Source organism: Neoarius graeffei, chromosome 26 (assembly GCF_027579695.1).
Source record: "Neoarius graeffei isolate fNeoGra1 chromosome 26, fNeoGra1.pri, whole genome shotgun sequence".
NCBI classification, from domain to species: Eukaryota; Metazoa; Chordata; class Actinopteri; order Siluriformes; family Ariidae; genus Neoarius; species Neoarius graeffei.
This window is the reverse complement of record NC_083594.1, coordinates 5,592,636-5,612,539: the sequence shown is the minus strand read 5'-3', so window position 1 is coordinate 5,612,539 and position 19,904 is coordinate 5,592,636. Positions and strand designations below refer to the sequence as shown.

At 41.2% G+C, this 19,904-nt stretch overlaps 1 protein-coding gene across 1 annotated transcript in view; it reads left to right on the top strand.

The window, feature by feature from the left end:
- The first annotated feature begins 704 nt into the window (after positions 1–704).
- The window catches only part of mfsd4aa (major facilitator superfamily domain containing 4Aa), a 43,919-nt gene continuing 24,719 nt past the window's right edge, over positions 705–19,904 (top strand). The window contains exon 1 of the mRNA XM_060910046.1: positions 705–1,277. Coding sequence (XP_060766029.1) covers positions 1,033–1,277 — 245 coding nt within the window. The 5' untranslated portion in view covers positions 705–1,032. The remainder of the gene's footprint in view (positions 1,278–19,904) is intronic.

The following is a 19,904-nucleotide window of genomic DNA, read 5'->3' as shown; positions in this document are numbered from 1 at the left end:
TGGAGGAGAAGTGCGCAGGAGTGTGGAGGAGAAGTGTGGAGGAGAAGTGCGCAGGAGTTTAGAGGTGGGTGTGGAGGAGAAGTGCGCAGGAGTTTGTAGGAGGGCGTGGAGGAGAAGTGCGCAGGAGTTTGGAGGAGGGTGTGGAGGAGAAGTGCGCAGAAGTTTGTAGGAGGGTGTGGATGAGAAGTGCGCAGGAGTTTGGAGGAGGGTGTGGAGGAGAAGTGCGCAGGAGTTTGGAGGTGGGTGTGGAGGAGAAGTGCGCAGGAGTTTGTAGGAGGGCGTGGAGGAGAAGTGTGCAGGAGTGTGGAGGAGAAGTGCGCAGGAGTTTAGAGGTGGGTGTGGAGGAGAAGTGCGCAGGAGTTTGTAGGAGGGCGTGGAGGAGAAGTGCGCAGGAGTGTGGAGGAGAAGTGTGGAGGAGAAGTGCGCAGGAGTTTAGAGGTGGGTGTGGAGGAGAAGTGCGCAGGAGTTTGTAGGAGGGCGTGGAGGAGAAGTGTGCAGGAGTGTGGAGGAGAAGTGCGCAGGAGTTTAGAGGTGGGTGTGGAGGAGAAGTGCGCAGGAGTTTGTAGGAGGGCGTGGAGGAGAAGTGCGCAGGAGTGTGGAGGAGAAGTGTGCAGGAGTTTAGAGGTGGGTGTGGAGGAGAAGTGCGCAGGAGTTTGTAGGAGGGCGTGGAGGAGAAGTGCGCAGGAGTGTGGAGGAGAAGTGCGCAGGAGTTTAGAGGTGGGTGTGGAGGAGAAGTGCGCAGGAGTTTATATACCGCGCTGGAGTGGAATGAAGCCGCTGTGGGTGGATCATATTGATGTTTGAACTCTTTCCAAACTCCAGCACTGTGACTCCGCCGTGTGTGTGTGTGTGTTATTGTTGTGTGAGTGAGTGTGTGTTATTGTTGTGTGAGTGAGTGTGTGTTATTTTTGTGTGTGAGTGGGTGTATATGTGTGTGTGTTATGAGTGGGTGTGGGTGTGTCAGGATCACACACTGATGTAGGACCGAGAGCGCGCGCACCCGCCACGCCACAGCAGCCCGCGCGCGCAGTGATGACGCTGGATGTGAACAGTAACGTGGTGGGGTGTCTCGCGCTGTTCCGCGCGCACTGGCGGGCGACCCTGACCTACTGGAGCGCGTTCTTCAGCTTCGGCCTGAGCGTCGCTCTGCTCGGACCCACCGCGCTCGACCTGCGCTGCCAGACGCGCTGCAGCCTGCAGCAGGTCACGCTCGCCTTCTTCGCGCAGCAGTTCTGCCTGTTCGTGGGAAGCTTCGTGGGCGCGTTCTTCAGCAAGACGTGAGTGGAACACACAACGATAACCCCGCACTCACGCACCCTCAGCGTGGAGGTTCTGAACTTTCATTCGGAATAAAACTCACCCTGGAGTCTCTCTCTCTCTCTCTCCTGTCTCATTTTAATTTATTTATACTGAAAGGTGATTTTTGCTCCCAGGAATAAATTCACATTTATGCATTTATTTTTGTACCCATCACTTTTTTTTTTTTTTTTTTATAGCCTGCGGCTCCTCCAAACCTGCAGAACCCCCTGACTTTCTCAAGAGTTTCAGGTGTAACACAGCGTGAAGGCAAAAGTTTATAAAGTTGGACAGTGCGGAGTTTCTGAAAGAGTTTCATGCAGGTCAATAACAGCGCTGTTCTATTCGCGGTCCGAATCCTGCGCTCTGATTGGCTGCCGAGCGGCTCTGTGTCCGACAGCCCGGACCCGGACCTTTAGCGACTCGCGCATTCATAACAAACAACATGGTAGCAGTTCTTGTCAACACTTATTTTCGCATTTCTCAGGAGAATAGCATTAATTTTACAGCATGGATAGCGATAACGACAGTGTTCACAGCGAAAGCGAGTTTTACTACCCTGAGGAAGAAGAAATAAAAAAAAACATTTCAGGACAAAGCTAAAAACCTGTAACTGCTGCTAACGCCGAGCAAAAACATGGCTGAATCCTGAATGACTCCTATTTGTATAAATCGGGGACTACATAGGTGGCAAAATGTAGTTTTTTTCCTGCCATGGAAGTGCACTTGTATACCGAGGAGGAAGCCATTTGCATTACAGCCGTGAATGAGGATTCAAAATGGCGGCTCGGCTCGGTTTTCCCTTTCGGGCGCTCTCGTTTTCTGTTAGAATTTGGTAAAGAAAGTCAGTATTCAAGGCCGAGGTCACGGTATGTCACCATACGGACCGACCTTAAGCTGGTAAATAATATATTTATTTTTTTTCTTTACCAAATTAACAGAAAACGAGAGCGCCCGAAAGGGAAAACCGAGCCGAGCCGCCATTTTGAATCCTCATTCACGGCTGTAATGCAAATGGCTTCCTCCTCGGTATACAAGTGCACTTCCATGGCAGGAAAAAAACTACATTTTGCTGCCTATGTAGTCCCCTATTTATACAAAATTGAGTCATTCAGGATTCAGCCATGTTTTTGCTCAGCATTAGCAAGTTAGGTTTTTAGCTTTCTCCTGAAATGTTTTTTTTTTTTTTAATTATTATTTCTTTCTCAGGGTAGTAAAACTCGCTTTGAAGCCTGAGCCATTTATTTTATTAGTTTATAATTATTGTTTAATTTAGTCTTCAGGAGAGACTGCCTGCACACAGTACTAGTATTAAGGTTTTTTTTGTTTTTGTTTTTTTGTTTTTTTCCTTACATGAAAGCTGTAATTTATATTTTAAGGGAACTTCATGTTGTGCTGTGAGGTTCTCTGCACTTTAACTTTTGAACCAACAGGAGCATTTGGATCAGTAAAGCCTATTTTTCTGCATTTTTGTAGTCCTGGTAATCTTTTTATATTGGTAAAGTTGTTTATAGGACCATTTCTCAGTGTCTGGATTTTTTTAATCAATAGTTTTTCAGTAATAACTTGATATAACATATCACTCAATTTTAATCACAAAGAGAAAATCGCAACAATTTCTTGCAACTTTCACTTCCTCCCGCAATGTAATCACAACAAAAACCTAAAAAACACCGCAACTTTCATCGTAAATTTTTTTTTTTTTTTTTGGACAACCCCCCGCGACATCAGACATTTTAGCCCGCAACAATCACAAAAAAGGCCCGCGGAATCCTGGGGGGACTGGTAACTGGGGTCCATACTGTAGGATACAGACCCGCTCGCCAGCCAATCAGAGCGCAGGATTTGGACCACGAAAAAGTGTATATATCTTATTGTTCCATCATGAGGAAGGAAAAAGGGGAATATAGAACAGTTAGCTGTAGAAATAGAATAGTAAATAACATTCTGGAAGAATCAATTTTCATAATGAAATGTACAATGAGGATGGCTTTAATTTGTTCTGTGGAAAAACAACTTAGACTTTTTTTGCACAATTAAACTTCCATAAAACGCTGCTACAGTTATGTCAAAGTTTGTATTGTGTGAAATTATAAATTAGGAAATGCTGAATAATCATGACGCAGTTCATCACATTCGAGTTCAGGGTCACTTTCATGAATTTAGACTCCTTTGTTGATCAGAATTCCCTTATAACGTTGGGTTTCTGATCGATGGTTGTGATGAACCTTTAGCAGTGTTGGGTCATAATTTCACATACAAATGAGTTTTGTGGAGAACTTCTGATCATCTTCTGGGTAACTTGGTGGAAAGCTTCTGGCAAGCAATTGACTAATTTCCAATTTTTTTTTTTTGCTGTAGGTTTGCTAAAATATTTAATGTTTGCAGCAAATGTGTATGTATATATCGCGTTTCTGTTGTAAATTTGTGATACTTTAAAAAAAAAACAACTCCCAATTAAAGAATGCAGTTGATTTCAAGAAATACAAGTGAATCAACCACAACACAGTAACAAATTTGCTTTTTAATTTACGGCTATAGCTTTAAACTATTAAATGGTGGACCTGCTGTAACCTACAGTAGTTTATTACTGTAAAGTTACAATGATGCACTGTATACACTCACTGGCCAATTTATTAGGAACATCTATCCGTCCACCTGCTGTTTTATGCAGTTCTCGAATCAGCCGATCCCGTCACAGCAGCACGATGCACCAAATCAAGAGCTTCAGTTAATGTTCAGACTCAATCTCGTCGTACAGGCCTTATCGCCGACTTGGTGCTGCGCGCCTCGTCCACTATCAGCTTGTGTATGACTCAGTTTCGTTGAATAACTGTTAAATATTTTCAATTGTATTGGTTCGCGTTAGCTAGCTAGCTACTAAACTAGGATTAGCATTAGCAAACCAGTCCCCTCTCACATTCATATCTAAACCAACACTCCATGATGTTAGTTTTTCTTCGCTAGATGTATAATCTCAATCAGCAATTTATTTTAGTGAGGCATTTTAAATCATTAATGGTGGCGAGAATCCTGAATCAACCCGAATGAATGCATGCAGGGGTTAAATTGGGATTGGTTATGTGGGGGGGCTCTGCCTCGTACCCGCCCCTGCCCCCGCCGCCCTGCCCCAATATACTTTTTGGAAAATAACCCTCTAATTTGATAACCATATCATATTGCACAGAGATATACACCTTATCTGTGTGTTGTAGGCCTATGTGTGTCTTGTAGTGCCACCCTACACATTATGGCAGTTTGAATGTAGATTGGTTGGCCAATGTAACAGATTGTACAGGTTGTTGTACACTGGTTTGAAGGAAATGATTAGTGGGGGGTCTGGGGGTCCTCCCCCAGAAGTTTTTTATTATCATACATGTTATTTGCTGAATTCTGGTGCATTTTAATAAGTTGTTAGCTGACTTTACAGAGGTAGGTTGAGCAATATCATGTTAAATCTTGTCACATGCCTACAGGTGAAAAATGTGAAGGAGAAATGTTCAGTGAGAAAATTTGAAGGCTTGCACAATCTTAAACCAAAACAGTTGATTTATTTTGGAGGATAAATGTTAAATATGCCAAAACACTGTCAGTCAAATTGTCAATCAAATATATTCATGCAGTGAATGCAACCAAATACAACAACACTATAGCATTGGAAGCATTTATTATTGTTATTATTATGTATTCAATTATTTATTTGGCATGTGGTGCTTTTTGTATTGTCTAGAACGTACATAAGATGAGCATATTATAGAAGCACAATCATTTGAATGCAGCAAAAGTTTTGCTGCATTCAAATGATTGTGCTGCTATAATATGCTCATCTTATGTATGTTCTAGACAATACAAATAGCACCACATGCCAAATAAATAATTGAATACATAACAATAATTACACTAATATTAACAATAAATAATAAATTAACATTAAATTAAATATTAACAATAAATAATAAAACACTAATAATATTAACAATACAGTGAACATAATCATTATCATATTTTTTATTATTAAAAACAAAATATCAAATAATACTGAAGAGGGGAAAAAATAATACTGATCTAAATATGTTGTGTTTTTATTTTTAGACAGTATGTGTTTTGCAAAAGTTGTTAGGCTCAACTTTTGGTCAATCTCAGTAGCTAACTTTAACTGACATCTCCCCCTTCCCCCTGGCTAATTTCTGTCGATAACTGGGGACTATGGAAATTGAACTCGCCAAATGCACAGACAGTTCGTTCAAGCACCTCTGATGGATTAGGATCGTATGCAGGTAAAAGGGGAGACGGTGTACGGAGAAAATTAAACAAGTCACAACGCTGAAACACAAGCCCAAAAACCCGCAAACCACGACTTCTGATTTTTTTTTAAAGCGAGCTCACAAAAAAAGAAACCCCAAAGTCGCTTATAAAAAGCGGAATTGGCAACCCATGCAGTGTTCCAGAAACCAGAATCTCTGATCGCAAGTTCTGTTCTAAATAGCTTTGACAGGTCGTCTTGTTATCAGGAAAACTATGATCTATCTCATAAAAGTCATGGGTTTATTGATTAATAAAACGATATTTAATTATTCAGAACTGAAAATCGTGAAAAGGGTTTGTTGCTTTTGATGTGTGCGTGATCATATGACATCCGCTCCGAGCTTATGTGCCGGGGCTCAGCCCCGGACAGCCCCGGCCCAATTTAACCCCTGAATGCATGTTTCTACAACAGCAGCAGCATCTGACCGACTGGGGTTGAGTTCTGTGAAGTGGGAAAGCTGTTCAGACTCCGTTTCAGGATAAATAAATGAACCCATAAGCAAGACATTGTTAAAACACAAACTATGCCTCTTTCCAATTGTAGCAAGGTAGATACCGTAACGAGCTACAAACTAATTTTCACCCAAACGTGCCATCCTCCAAGCCGGATAAAGAGGACTGGTCTCTGTGCAGTGGCTGAGAGATCAGGGACCGTGTACAAAATGCAACGCCGAGAAGGGATACAAATCTACAATAACTTCACTCCTGGTGTCGTGGCTCCAAAATCACTACACACCAATTATTACAGAAAATGAACACAAAGCAAATTAGTACTTGAAGGGCACTCGGTAGAGTCTGTACTTCTGCCAAGCCACACATTCGGATTTGTTAAAATCTAATCAAGTTTCTTGGCCCATGGTTCACCTTTCCCCCAAATTTCATCCAAATCTGTTCACTTTTTTTGAGTCCTGTTAGGAAAAGGCAAACAAATGGAGGCGAAAACCTGACTTCCTGCAACAAAGTTGGCAGAGGTTTTAAAAAAAAAAAAAAGAGAAATTCGTTACCAGATGTTCGTCATTGGTGGCAAACCACCTGTGAACATGTTGCCAGCGGCAGCAAACTTTTCTCATTATTGCCAGAATGTTGCTGGAACTTTTTGTGGCCAAAATTCATTGGGAAACTTGTGGCAACACGGGGAGTTCTTCAGTCACGGAATTACAGTCACAGCAAAATGTGGTCACTTTTTAATTGCAGTACTCAAGATAACTGTATTAAATTTCTCACTGCGTGGGGGATCTTTAACCCTGAAAAAAAGCATCGAAAAATTGGCTGTATTTAACTCTGAACGCAATCTTTTTTTTATGAGGAAAGAAGTCCGTAACAGAATTACGTCGGGGGGAAAAAACTGAACTTTCATTTCTTAAAATTTAAAGCCAAGATTTCTCTGAAGTGACATTGCTATAACTAGGGTGGGGTGGTTTTTTTTTTTTTTTTTTCTTTGTTTTTTGTTTTTTTTTTAAAGCTGGACGGCCTCTCGATTTCATAATCTGTAAAATTTGGGTCGATGGATGATCGTTTTTAATTTTAATACATTTGGAGAGCATGACATTTCAATTCATTTGGCATCAATGGAAATGTTCTGTTTAACATCATGCTAAGTAGGCTACTAATGTAACGGCTACAAAGATTACGCTGCTATTGATGCAGAATCTGACATTTATTAGTGGAAGCAATAAATTAAATCAATATTTTGTCAAAGTATTCTTTTCCTGAGTAAGCAGCTTTTTTTTTTTTTTAAAGTATCAGTCTAGGAAATGTTCTTATCTCTTATATTTAGTATTATAAGGTTAGTATATTTGTGGAAACTCAATTTATTATAAGCAGGATAATGTACAGCTTCGTATTGGCATCCAGCGTCACCGTCATGGTTTATTTCAGTTCGCTGTACCATATCCCTTCCGTATTTAAGTTTTTTTTTTTTTTTTTTTTTTTTTTTTTTAAAGCTAGACAGCCTTTCGATTTCATAAAATCCGTAAAATTTAGTTCCCTCTGAAATGTGGTCATTGTGATATGTTTTTCTGTGATGTCTCTCAAAATATCAGGCCGTTATTTAATTTGAGGGGATTAAAGCAAATAATGTGCATGAAATCGCTCGCTTCACGCAGTCAAGCAGACAGAGGAAGTCCGTATGTGCGCGCATGCGCAGGTTTCCCTTTGAGCGTGCACTGACAGTTCCATCATTCTGTCGCTAAACGAACAGCTGATCACACCAAGGTGCTCACTGAGTGCCGATATTTATTAGTTTGGTCCTGCGTTTCCTTTCCTTCATATGACATGACGTCTCTTCTCACTTTCTTTCCATTACTGTAGTCAGTCTTTCACATTTCATTCGCACACTCGCGTCCTCCATTTTTCCTCTCCTGTTTCAAATTTGTATCCCACAATGCCTTGTGCGAACAGGGAAAGCTCGCTGCATGATGTAGTATCTTGTATTGGGTCATGGTGAAGCAGGAAAAAATAGCAGAGAATTTTGGGCCACGTGGAGAAATTCATTAATTGTTCTATTTAAAAAAAAAAAATCTAATAAAATTGGAAGTGATTTGAATTCAGTAGCTTTCAGTCCACTAAACAAAAATAATTGGGTGTCGGGGAAGTTTCTTTTTATGACCTACACTTAGAATCTGAAAGGCAGTCTAGCTTTTTACTGATGGTTTTCAGTCCGTTTTGCCTTGGATTCTGTACTTTAGCAATGTCACTGAGCTGATAAGTTAAGGCAGTCTTAGACCCCGTCCACACGTAGCCGGGTATCTGCTAAATCGAAGATATTTTTCTACGTTTTGGCCTGTCATCCACATGAAAACGCATCAAAAACGAATATTTAAAAAAAACTCCGGGCAAAGTGAAGATTTTTGAAAACTCCGTGTATGCCTTTTCGTGTAGACAGAGATAACTGGAGTTTTGCGTTTTAGAACGTCACAATCTGCGCCAAAAAAAAGACAAATCTGCCCTGACGTCAAACGTGCGACCTTTGTTTACTGCAGAAGCCAGATTAAGCATGGACAAAGAGTAATGGATCGGAGGAGTGCCTTGAAAGCGTTAATTATTGTGCAGGTGCTATTTACATGTTTAATTTTAGAAGCCCAACTACTGCTCCAAAAACAGGGTCAATATGTCCACAGATTTGCTTTTGACAAGATTCCCAATCAACATTTTCTTGTGTCTTTTGAAGTTTATACTCCAAAATTGTGTTTAGAAGCAATTCTGTCTCCGAGTCTGTCCAGACGAATGAGCTTGGCGCCATGTTTTATGTTTAGGCGGAAGTGACGCCAACAGAGGGCTATTCTGATGTGATTAGGGGGTAGGATTTGGGGAAATAATGCCATCTACAGGTTTGGAATGCTTATGAATGTGATTGAAAACGCAGATGTTCGGTTATGTGTAGAAGGGATTTTTTTCGAAGACGAGGTGGTGTGGATAAAACATTTTTATAAACGGAGGGGGGGAAATGTTCGGTTTTAAAAATACCCGGCTACGTGTGTACATGGCCTTAATTTCATAAATCTTGTACCTCTGCTGAAGAAATGCCCAGTGTTCGGGTTTTTTTTTTTTTTTTTTTGGGCAAACTAATTTGCTGCAAATGTTTTGTAAGGGTTTGGGGAGGGACAAGCCCAGAAACAAACCTATTATCCATAAAAATGTCTGGTAACTCCACTGATGAGTCGACTAACTGAGATGGAGGTGTGAAGAGATTTTCGTGCACATTTTTATAAGATATACCACTGTATTTTTATACGTGGGGGAAGCATTTGTGATTTGTTAGTTGTAGAAATTTTGTGAATGAACAAAATGTAAAAAGTTAAGTTAGAAAAATTAAGTTTAAGAGCTAGCACTTTTAACTTTGTAGCCTAAATTTTAAAATGCATCATCCATAATCCTATTAATAATGTGTGTGGGGTGTTTTAAAGTAGAATTATTTGGAAATGCATTAAATGGTCATGAGACAGTTCAGGACAAGCCAAATAACGTTTTGTGCTGTGACTAGTCTCAGATGTTACAATATTAAGTTTTAATAAAACCGTATTTTTATCCAAAACATTCTTCCTCTGTCTTTCGGCTATTTAGTCTCTCTAACAGGTGAAAGATTACATCATGCTACATTACCTCCAGAAACCCAGTATGTGTGTGGGTTTGTTTTTTTTTTTTTTTTAAATCTCATATTACCAAATGTAGTTAAGTAATATAAAGTTGAGTTAAAATTGCAGGATCGTGTTGTACAGTGACTTTCACCTGCAGGATTATTTGATCAATAAAAATTTTTTTCCCCTTTTTCCTCTTTCTGCAACACTTGGTGCACACGTGCATAATTCTGACCAGGAAGTAAACATGTTTTGAGTCTCGGACTACCTGAGAACTTCTAGTGACGAGTGTGTGAAGGTCAGCGTTCATTATTTCATAGTGAGGTAGGGCGGTTTCACCAAACCACAAACTAATTTGCTAAACTATCCAAATTGAACACAACTTGAGGTGCCTGTAGTAATGTGTACGTAATGTATTTTATTATATTTGCAACATGAAGGAAGCTTTGTCCTCATTCAGGAACTTGGTCTCGATGAAATCTGGACGTCCTTTGTTTTTACAGCACGCCCTGAACAGCTTTAATTTCAGACACAATAAGTGAAAAAAGGAGGCATGTTCCGCCTGTGGATTACACGTGTGCTCTGGCTCCAATCTCAGACACGAATAGCCACCCTGCATGTGACGGAAAGAACTTGGAACGTTATTTTAGCAAGAAATAAACTGCTTGGGGTGGCTGTTGGAGGAAAATGATCAGCTACAGGGTGGTGTGTGTGAGATTCTCATAACTGCACATCCTGAGGTGGTTTTCCTTTTATACCACAGCAAATTGCCAGAGATGTACAATTTTTATTAAACTTCCAGATGTGTGTGGGTTTTTTTTAAGTTTCCTTTAATATTGTGTGAAGTCACTTCCTGTTCTTGCTTTCATTATAGCAGTGATGGTCATTCCCTCTTTCTCTTTTTGAAATTAATAAGACATGACAAGATGCACTGTTACTGAGAAGCTGCAAAACGTGAACTCTGAAATCTTGGTTACAGCTTTATCTCTGACGCTGGAGACCCTTCTATAAATGTTAAGTAAACTGTGTCCTTACTAGGCATGTAATGACCCATTGTGTGACAAATTGTGATCCAAATTTGACTTATTTATTCAAATTGATGAAATGAAGAAAATGAATTGATCATTCTCGACCTGCGTAATGTTTTTCTGAGTTGTAATTTAGACAGCAGCAGGTGGAATAACATTACAGTGGGAATACATGTGACTTCACCCTAGACAGAAGTAACAATGTTCTAATGCCATGAGAGAAAATGCACAAAAAAGGCTCTAAAATGGATTTAACAAGAAATCTTTAGACTGCTGAAAGATAAGCGAAGCAAATGGAGGCAGTACAAATGTTACGTTTTTATTAAGAGGCCTGTTTTATTTTTAATAGAAAGGAGTTTGTTTATAGGCTGTTTGTATTTTATTACAACTTTTTTGATGTGGGTAATTTATATAGGTTATCAAGAAAACTTTTACAAAAGTACTAAAGTTGTTTAAAGAATAGGAAGTTTATATTTATTGGTAGTACATCCCTCCCCCCTCCCCCCCCCCCCAAAAAAAAAAAAATTGTGGGGAAAAATCAAACCATGAACCCAATATCATGAATCATTACATGCCTACTCCTTGTAGAAAACTTCAGTGTCGGTGATGATGCACGCTTGTTAATCTGTTTGTCCACTGTACAATTCCTTCCACAAATTGTTACTATAGAAATGATAACGTATTAGGAGTGCAAACCTGTGACTGATAGCTGGACAATGGAGCCTTCTGACTTCTCAGAATTGAGAATTCAGCAGACCAAAAGACAGTCCAAAACGGATGAAGAAACCGATTTAGTACGGCAAGTTTTGGGTTGTTTTTATTGGCTGGAGTTCAACATCCTTTAGAAATACAACGGTTTCCATCCACACACACACACACACACACACACACACTGAACAGTGCAGGAAGGAATACTTTGATTCTGTAGTTGGTGCAATGAGAGGCCAAACTTTTTTTTTTTTATAAAATGGCTTTTAAAAAAAACCGTTTGAAGTTGGAGCACAGCCTGAGGCGAAGGAACTTTCCAGACGCTTTTGCAACACCCAGCGCTAAACATCAGGGAAGCATGCCGATAACCATCACAGCTTGTTTCGTCACTGCCTGACCCCTAAATATCCCCCAACACAGCTTAATTTTCCAAAAGAGCAAACACACTGGCAGTATCTTAAGGCGAAACTGTAGATAAGAGACTTTCATTGTGTCTGAAGGTGATTTTGAGATCTAAACATATATTCTGTGAAAAGAGAAATGTTCTTAAAATTAAAGTAACGTAAAGGTCTTATTTTAGAACCAGTCCAAGGCTGGCACTATCATTTTAAAGAAAAAAATAAAAATCGGATCACAACTTGAAGGAGAATGTGGTACGAGAGGGAGAACACGAGCCGTGATGTTAAACTCGTGTTATTTTCTCGTTGGAACATTTTGATATGCTATCACTTTGAAGGCAAATAGAAATATCTCACGCCAAGGAGAAATCAAAGTTGACTCCAGTCAGGAGTTCTGGTTCATGGCTCTCCTGTTTATACAAGGGTGAGGTGTGAGGTGAGTTGTGTTTTTTTTTTTTTTTTTTTTTTTTTTTTTAAACGTGTATATAATTTATAGAGGCCTGTCTTCACCCGCACTAAACACTCTGCACGGATCACCCCCAGCCTCCAGAACCTCCACTGGCTCCCTGTTCCAGGTCATTCTGTGTAAAATTCTTTTGTTCACGTCTAAAGCACTCCATGACTATGCGTCTCAATATCTAATGGCATTACTTCAACCCTTCTCTCCTATTCACAGCCTCAGATCTTCATCTTCTGGTTCCACAAATTTAAACGATGCTTCATGGGTTCCATGGCGGTTAGGGTCGCAGCCCCCAAGCTGAGGAATTCTCTCCCTCAGTGTCGTCATTTTGTAGATCACTTCCCAAATTCAGGACTCAACTTAAAGCTAGACAGCCTTTTGATTTCATAAAATTGGTTCCCTCTGAAGTGTGTTTGTTTCTGTAATATCTCAAAATATCAGGCCATTCTGTGGCTGGGAAGTTATTTAAGTTGAGAAAGCAAATAATGTGCATGAAACCGCTCGCTTCATGCAGTCAAGCCGACAGAGGAAGTTCGTGTGGCAGGTTTACCTTTTGGGTTTTACGGCAGCTGGCATCCAGTGTTGCATTACTGCGATCTACAGGTTTCCCTTTGAGCGTGCACTGACAGTTCCATCATCAGGGGTGATAGTGTTCCGGCGCCACGCCGGATTTCCGGCGTACCGTGGCTGGGGGAAAAAAAAAATCTAGTTCGCCCATTGTCCTGTGTCATTCTGAGATGCGCAGATAGACAGTAAAGGGAATTCGGAATTCCCTTTACTGTCTATCTGCGCATCTCAGAATGACACAGGACAATGGGCGAACTAGATTTTTTTTTTTTTTCCCCCAGCCACAGTACGCCGGAAATCCGGCGTGGCGCCGGAACGCTATCACCCCTGCATCATTCTGTCGCTAAACGAACAGCTGATCACACCGAGGTGCTCGCTGAGTGCTGATATTTATTAGTTTGGTCCTGTGTTTTCCTTTCCTTCGTATAACATAATGTCTTCTCGCTTTCCGTTACTGTAGTCGCTCTTTCACATTTCATTTGCACACTCGCGTCCTCTATTTTTCTCTCCTGTTTCAAATTTGTGTCCCACAATGTCTTGCATGAACAAGGAAAGCCCACCACGTGATGCATGACGTAGCATCTTGAATTGGGTCATGGTGAAGCAGGAAAAAAAATGGCGGAGAATTTAGGGCCATGTGGCTCCAAATTCATTAATTGTTCTATTTAAAAAAAAAAAAAAACTAATAAAACTGGACATCTGTGATTGGAATTCAGTAGCTTTCGGTCCACTAAACAAAAATAATTGGGCATCGGGAAAGTTCTTTCTTTATGACCTACACTTGAAAAATCTGAAAGGCAGTGTAGCTTTAAATCAAATGAAGAATTTGAAGCTGTGGGCTTCAGGACATTTAGGGTCGCAGCCCTCAAGCTGTAGAATTGTTTCCTTCAGTGTCTTCGTGATTGCAAGTCTCGTCCCAAATTCAGGACTCCCTTTAAAGATCCTAGGCAATGGTTTTCAATTTCTGCACATTTGAAACTTTGTTAAACCCTCTGTAATTTTCTTCTGGTCCCAAGAAGTATTAAGTAATAAATTAAAATAAGTTAGCGTGGATCACGGCGAATTTCTGTTTAGCTGTTTTTGTGACCACTCGGCACGTGACGTCATTCAAGACAAACAAACCGCTTGAGTTGAGTCCACTTCCGTTTACTTGCCTTGCCGTTCGGCTTGAGTGCAGACGTGCGTTCGGGAATTTCCAAAGAAAAACCATGCTGCCTTGTTGTGCAGTGAACTGTAACAACAGGACCGGTTCAGGAAGAAGTTTTTACCTTTTTCTGAGGAAGAAGAGGTGGAGAGAGTGGATCGGCTTTTTCCAGAGAAGAGGCGGAGCGAGTGGGTTGTGCACATGAAACAAAATCAAGCAGTCAAAGAAGAAACGGAGCAGCAGTGCTCAAGTAAAAAGGAGAAGATTGGAGGTAAACATTTTTGCTTGCAATTGACAAGTCAAGAATCCTGAGGGATCCTGTACAATCATTGTGGAAATGAGACACAGGGATATTTCCTCGCTTGGAGTCGGCTATAAATAGTATAATGCCGCGGATGGCAGGCTAATGTGGCCGACCGGCGCCCTGTCCAGTAATCGTTCCCTATATCCACTAGGGAGGCGGTTTTAATTATTCTTCAAAAGGGCTCTTATTTAGTATTACGACGAAAGTAGGAATTTATCATAATTACCAGGATAAATCGTTTGGGCGCGAGTCTTGTTGAGATCCGGGGTTACTGTGATCAGAGTCAGCCGAGTCGCTGTCCGATTCCGAGGCCGCACGGTCAAACCAGTGAGCCACATTCACCGACTGCTTCGCAACGCCCATAGGTCCATACATGTATGGTTTCGCCTCTCGATATTCAATCTGGAGAGTTCCTACTTCAAAATCGCTCTCGCTTTCAGACATTTTACACAACCTCTCACGACCAAAGTCCGTACACGTGTGCTCGGTTCGCAGGTAAACGCAGAGCTGCTCCCAGTCTGTCTGGCTTAAATGATGTCACAACGACGGTCCCCTGGCGGTGAAAGTGCGCATAAGTGAGATGTAAACAAACCTTCGGAAATTGGGCAAACCAGTATATTTTAACTGTTTTTATTCAATTTTAGAGTGCAAATTGGACACCAGGAAGATTGAATTCGCGTTTTGGGTTGTTCTTCTAGACAATAAAGTTGATATTCTACGTTTCACCTCCGACCCTTGCCTATGACCTTTTTAAGCCCCCCCCAAATGCTTTGAGCTCATCTGCTGTCTTTATGCCCATGTTAACGGTGTTTTGGTCCCTTTTCTGTATCTCCCATGTTATGTCTTGCTTAGTTTGTTTCTCTTTCTGTACTGCCATTACACTGTAAAGTGTCCTTGAGTTGGTGAAGGATGCAATATAAATTAAACTTGTGTAGATGGCTAGCATGCTACACTTGGCTAGTTAAGTCCTCACTGAGCCTGCTCACTAAACCAACACCAGTTTGATGGGCAACTTATTTGCACTCGGGGAAGCCATGGCCTAATGGTTAGAAAAGCAGCTTTGGGACCAGCAGGAGTGGCTGAAGTGCCCTTGAGCAAGGCTACATCCACACGACAACGGCAACAAGATTAAAAAATAAATAAATATTGCGTCCACATGGGCAACGGATCAGTTACATTTCAGGTCCATATGGCAACGCAACGCTTGCTGAAAATGATGCAATACACATGCGACACCTCTAGGTGCGCTGTAAGACGGTCCCATCGGAGACACCAGAACAATAGAAGTAGTAGACGCATGCGTATAAACCCCTTCTTCTGTAGCATTAGCTACATAAAGTTTTGATTATTAATCAGTAGCGTAAAACGAAAGATGCGGAAAGAGGAATGAACGGGGGTAGGTGGAAGCCGGTACGCCAACATTCTGATATCCTCCAGAATTCTTTAATGGTCCGGAATAAATTGAATGCTACACGTTGATGGATTACTTTCTTCTACGCCCTTTTTGAGGAATGTATTGTCGGACTTGAACCAACATCTGAAGAGGCGAGATCGCTTTTTTTTCCCTATTTTTGCTGGCGGGATTGGTTTTGTTTTTGGAAAGCGCATGGGCGGTGCGTGGTTTGGTACTGCTTCCGCAGTGTTTGGACTAGTTATAGGATTTGTTGACAACTCGCATCAAGTTCGTTACACTTCTACCCGGCGTGAAACACTGACAGTCATGTGGTTGACGTCATCGTAAACAAATCCGTTCTACTCATCCAGACGACTTCGCAACGGTGCTGTCACCAGATTTTTCCACTCTGGGACCCGTTCTCAAAAGACTTCGTTTTGGGGCACCCAAAATGCCGGTGCCGTATGGACGCCAGGCCGAAACGATAAACAATTTTATCAGATTCACCTGAATCCGTTGCCGTGTGGACAGGGCCCAAGACTCCTAACCCCAACTGCTCCCCAGGCTGCTCTGGGTATGTTGTACATCGCTCTGGGTAAGAGTGTCTGCTAAATGCTTGTAATGTAACACTGTATGCTCAGAAAATGGCTTTAATTTCGCACCCTGAAGAGTGCCTTGGTTTTGTCTCTGGGGGAAAACCTTAAGGTTCAGTATTGAACCTGGTAACGAAAGGGTTTTTCTTGGAAGTTAGACCCCTTTAGAATGCTCTTTAAAATAGTTTGAATCACTTTCTTTCCCCCTCTCCTAAGCATGTAGCAGTTAGCAGGCCTACTTTGCATAGCCAGTTAAAACTCCTCTCGCCGAGCCTGCTAGCTATGGCCAAGTTTACATTAGACTGTATCTGTCTCATTTTCTTCGCGGATGCACTGTCCGTTTACATTAAAACGCCGGGAAACGGGAATCCGCCAGGGTCCACGTATTCAATCCAGATCGTGTCTGGTCCGGTGCTGTGTAAACATTGAGAATACGCGGATACGCTGTGCTGAGCTCTAGCTGGCGTCGTCATTGGACAACGTCACTGTGACATCCACCTTCCTGATTCGCTGGTGTTGGTCATGTGACGCGACTGCTGAAAAACGGCGCGGACTTCCGCCTTGTATCACCTTTCATTAAAGAGTATAAAAGTATGAAAATACTGCAAATACTGATGCAAATACTGCCCATTGTGTAGTTATGATGGTCTTTAGGCTTGCCATCCTTCCACTTGCAAGTGGTAAGTGATATGCGCTGAGATCACACACACAGCGGCTCAGTCCCGAATCACAGCTTGTGCACTTCATTCGCACACTCTGTGAGCTGCGCAGGGCCGGAGTGCGCACCCTCCAGCGGGCACTCGCTGTTCAGGGCGGAGTGATTTGGAGCGCAGGATGCCTGCGGAGCCGAGCGTATCCGTGTATTGGTGTTGCTGTGTGCACGCGAATCGTGTATTGGCGTTGCTGTGTGCACACTAATCATTTTAAAAACGTTAATCTGATGATCCGCTGATACGGTCTAATGTAAACCCCACCTAAATCAAACAGCAGTGGGGTTGGGTTCTCTTCCCCTTTCCCCATCTAGCACTCCTACCAAGTGTTTTTGGTTTCTGTAGAGAATCCCACCAAGTTTCATTTTAAAAATGGTTTCAAATCGAACTCCTTTACAAACCTTAAGGGTCGTTCCGTGTCAACTCCCCCATAATTCACAACTTTTCCTAGTTCATGTCCTAGATTTTCTTGTTTTATGTTTTAAAAAAATAAAAAATAAGGATTTTGCAAGGTCCCATTGAGTTCTACTCCAAATAATGTCATTAACCTTTTGAAATTTGGTCCTCGGAGCAAAATTCAGTCCTTTTTTTTTTTTTTTTAACAATTTCTGAATGTCCAAGAAGCCCTAAGGATAATTTTGCAACACTGATTATGTAAATAGTTGTTTGTGTTACAGTATTTACAGTACAGCTTTAATAAAAATAAATATTTACCTGAATGGAGGACAGCACGGTGGTGTAGTGGTTAGCGCTGTCGCCTCACAGCAAGAAGGTCCGGGTTCGAGCCCCGTGGCCGGCGAGGGCCTTTCTGTGTGGAGTTTGCATGTTCTCCCCGTGTCCGTGTGGGTTTCCTCCGGGTGCTCTGGTTTCCCCCACAGTCCAAAGACATGCAGGTTAGGTTAACTGGTGACTCTAAATTGACCGTAGGTGTGAATGGTTGTCTGTGTCTATGTGTCAGCCCTGTGATGACCTGGCGACTTGTCCAGGGTGTACCCCGCCTTTCGCCCGTAGTCAGCTGAGATAGGCTCCAGCTTGCCTGCGACCCTGTAGAACAGGATAAAGCAGCTAGAGATGATGGACTTACCTGAATGAAGAATCTCTTCAAATTTCAAAAAATAATCTCTACTTCCTCACCTTTCTTGCAACCAAATTTTTAATTTTGCTTGTTCTGGCTTGGTTTGTTGTGCACTAGAGATCACCAGTTTCTGATACAACCTCGTAACACTAGGAAACAAAAGTAAGTCTGGGCTAATTCCAGCTTGTGTGTGTGTGTGTGTGTGTGTGTGTGTATAAAAGAATGCAATCATGATTTAATTTCATCATTAAGCAGTTTGGTGTGATAGTGAGGCCCTGGAGCCCTGCTTTAATGGGAAAAAGCTTAAGATTTTTCCAATAATTCTGAAAGAATAATAGAACACCTCCTTTAATTTGTATATTTCTGCAATGGATAACATTTTTGCCATAAAGTTTCAAGGGAAAGTAGTAAGTGTCTTAAAGTGGGTTTTCAACTCTGAAGATACAGTGGTGCTTGAAGTTTGTGAACCCTTTAGAGTTTTCTAGATTTCTGCATAAACGTGACTGAAAGCATCAGATTTTCACTCAAGTCCTAAAAGTGGACAAAAAGGAGACTCTTAAACAAATGAGATGTGAATATTGCAAGTATAAGTTTGTGGTAATTGTTAATTGGGTCAGATGATCCTGCAGATCGGCGTAAAGGAGTTTTATCCCGTTCCTCTGTACAGAGCAGCTTCAGTTCTGGGACGTTGGTGTTTCTTCACATGAACTGCTCACATATTTCTATTGGATTAAGGTCAGGATTTTGAGTTGTCTATTCCATAACATTTAACTTTTTTTTCTTTTAAATAATATTTGATAGAATGACCTTGTGTGCTTGGGGTCATTGTCTTGCTGCCATACACACCATTGTTGGTCCGTGGACTCGTGAACATTAGCCAATGAGAGACAGGCCTTCAGTTACTTAGTTACCTGGAGTTCCTTTGTGGCCTCGTGGACTATTACACATCTTGCTCTTGGAGTGATCTTTGTTGGTGAACCACTTCTGGGGAGGGTAATGGTGATCTTCAATTTCCTCCATCAGTCTGAGTCTGGATTGGTGAAGTCCAAACTCGTTAGAGATGTAACCTTTTCCAGTATGATGCTCAATAACTTGATTTGAAAACACCTGATGTTAATGTCACCTTCAAATTAACTGCTAATCCTAGGTGTTCACATACTTTTTTCCATTCATTAATCTGTACTGTTGGATTATTATCCTTAATAAACAAGACAAAGTATATTTTTCTCATTTGTTGAATTGGAATGTCTATTTTTTTTTGAGGTCATTTGTGCAGAACTAAGTGAAATGACAATCTATCGTTACTTTGACAAGAAGTGTCTTTTAATGAAAATAAAGAAACCTTGAATTGGTGTGTCCAAACTTTTGACTGGTACTGTCCATGTTGAAAATCATCTTTTAAGATTTCTTGGATGTTCAGTACAAATTTAAACCCAATCCAGTGAATAAGTAATTGATGAGGCTTTGAATACAAAGAATAACAATTTACGTACAAGGGCCAAACTTGAATAACTCTCCTATTTGGAGTAGCGCTTTAGGATTTTGTAAGGTTTTGTGACTTTTAGAAGTTTTCACATGAATCATAATCCATGATGTGAACTGGGAGGTTCTCAGTGTGTTAGTGTGGAATGAACAATTTGAAAGAACCCTTGAAGGACCTTTTTTTCTAGCTGATAAGTTCTTGGGGCAAACCAGATTGAATACCAAATTCTACTATCGTAGTGTAGAAAAGTTTTTATGTAACATACATTTGGATGGAGCAGTTTCTGTGTTTCTTCCATCATGGGTGCCAACAAGGCTTCTATACCTAAGATTAAGCCTGATGTAGACTGATCAATGTCCATCTG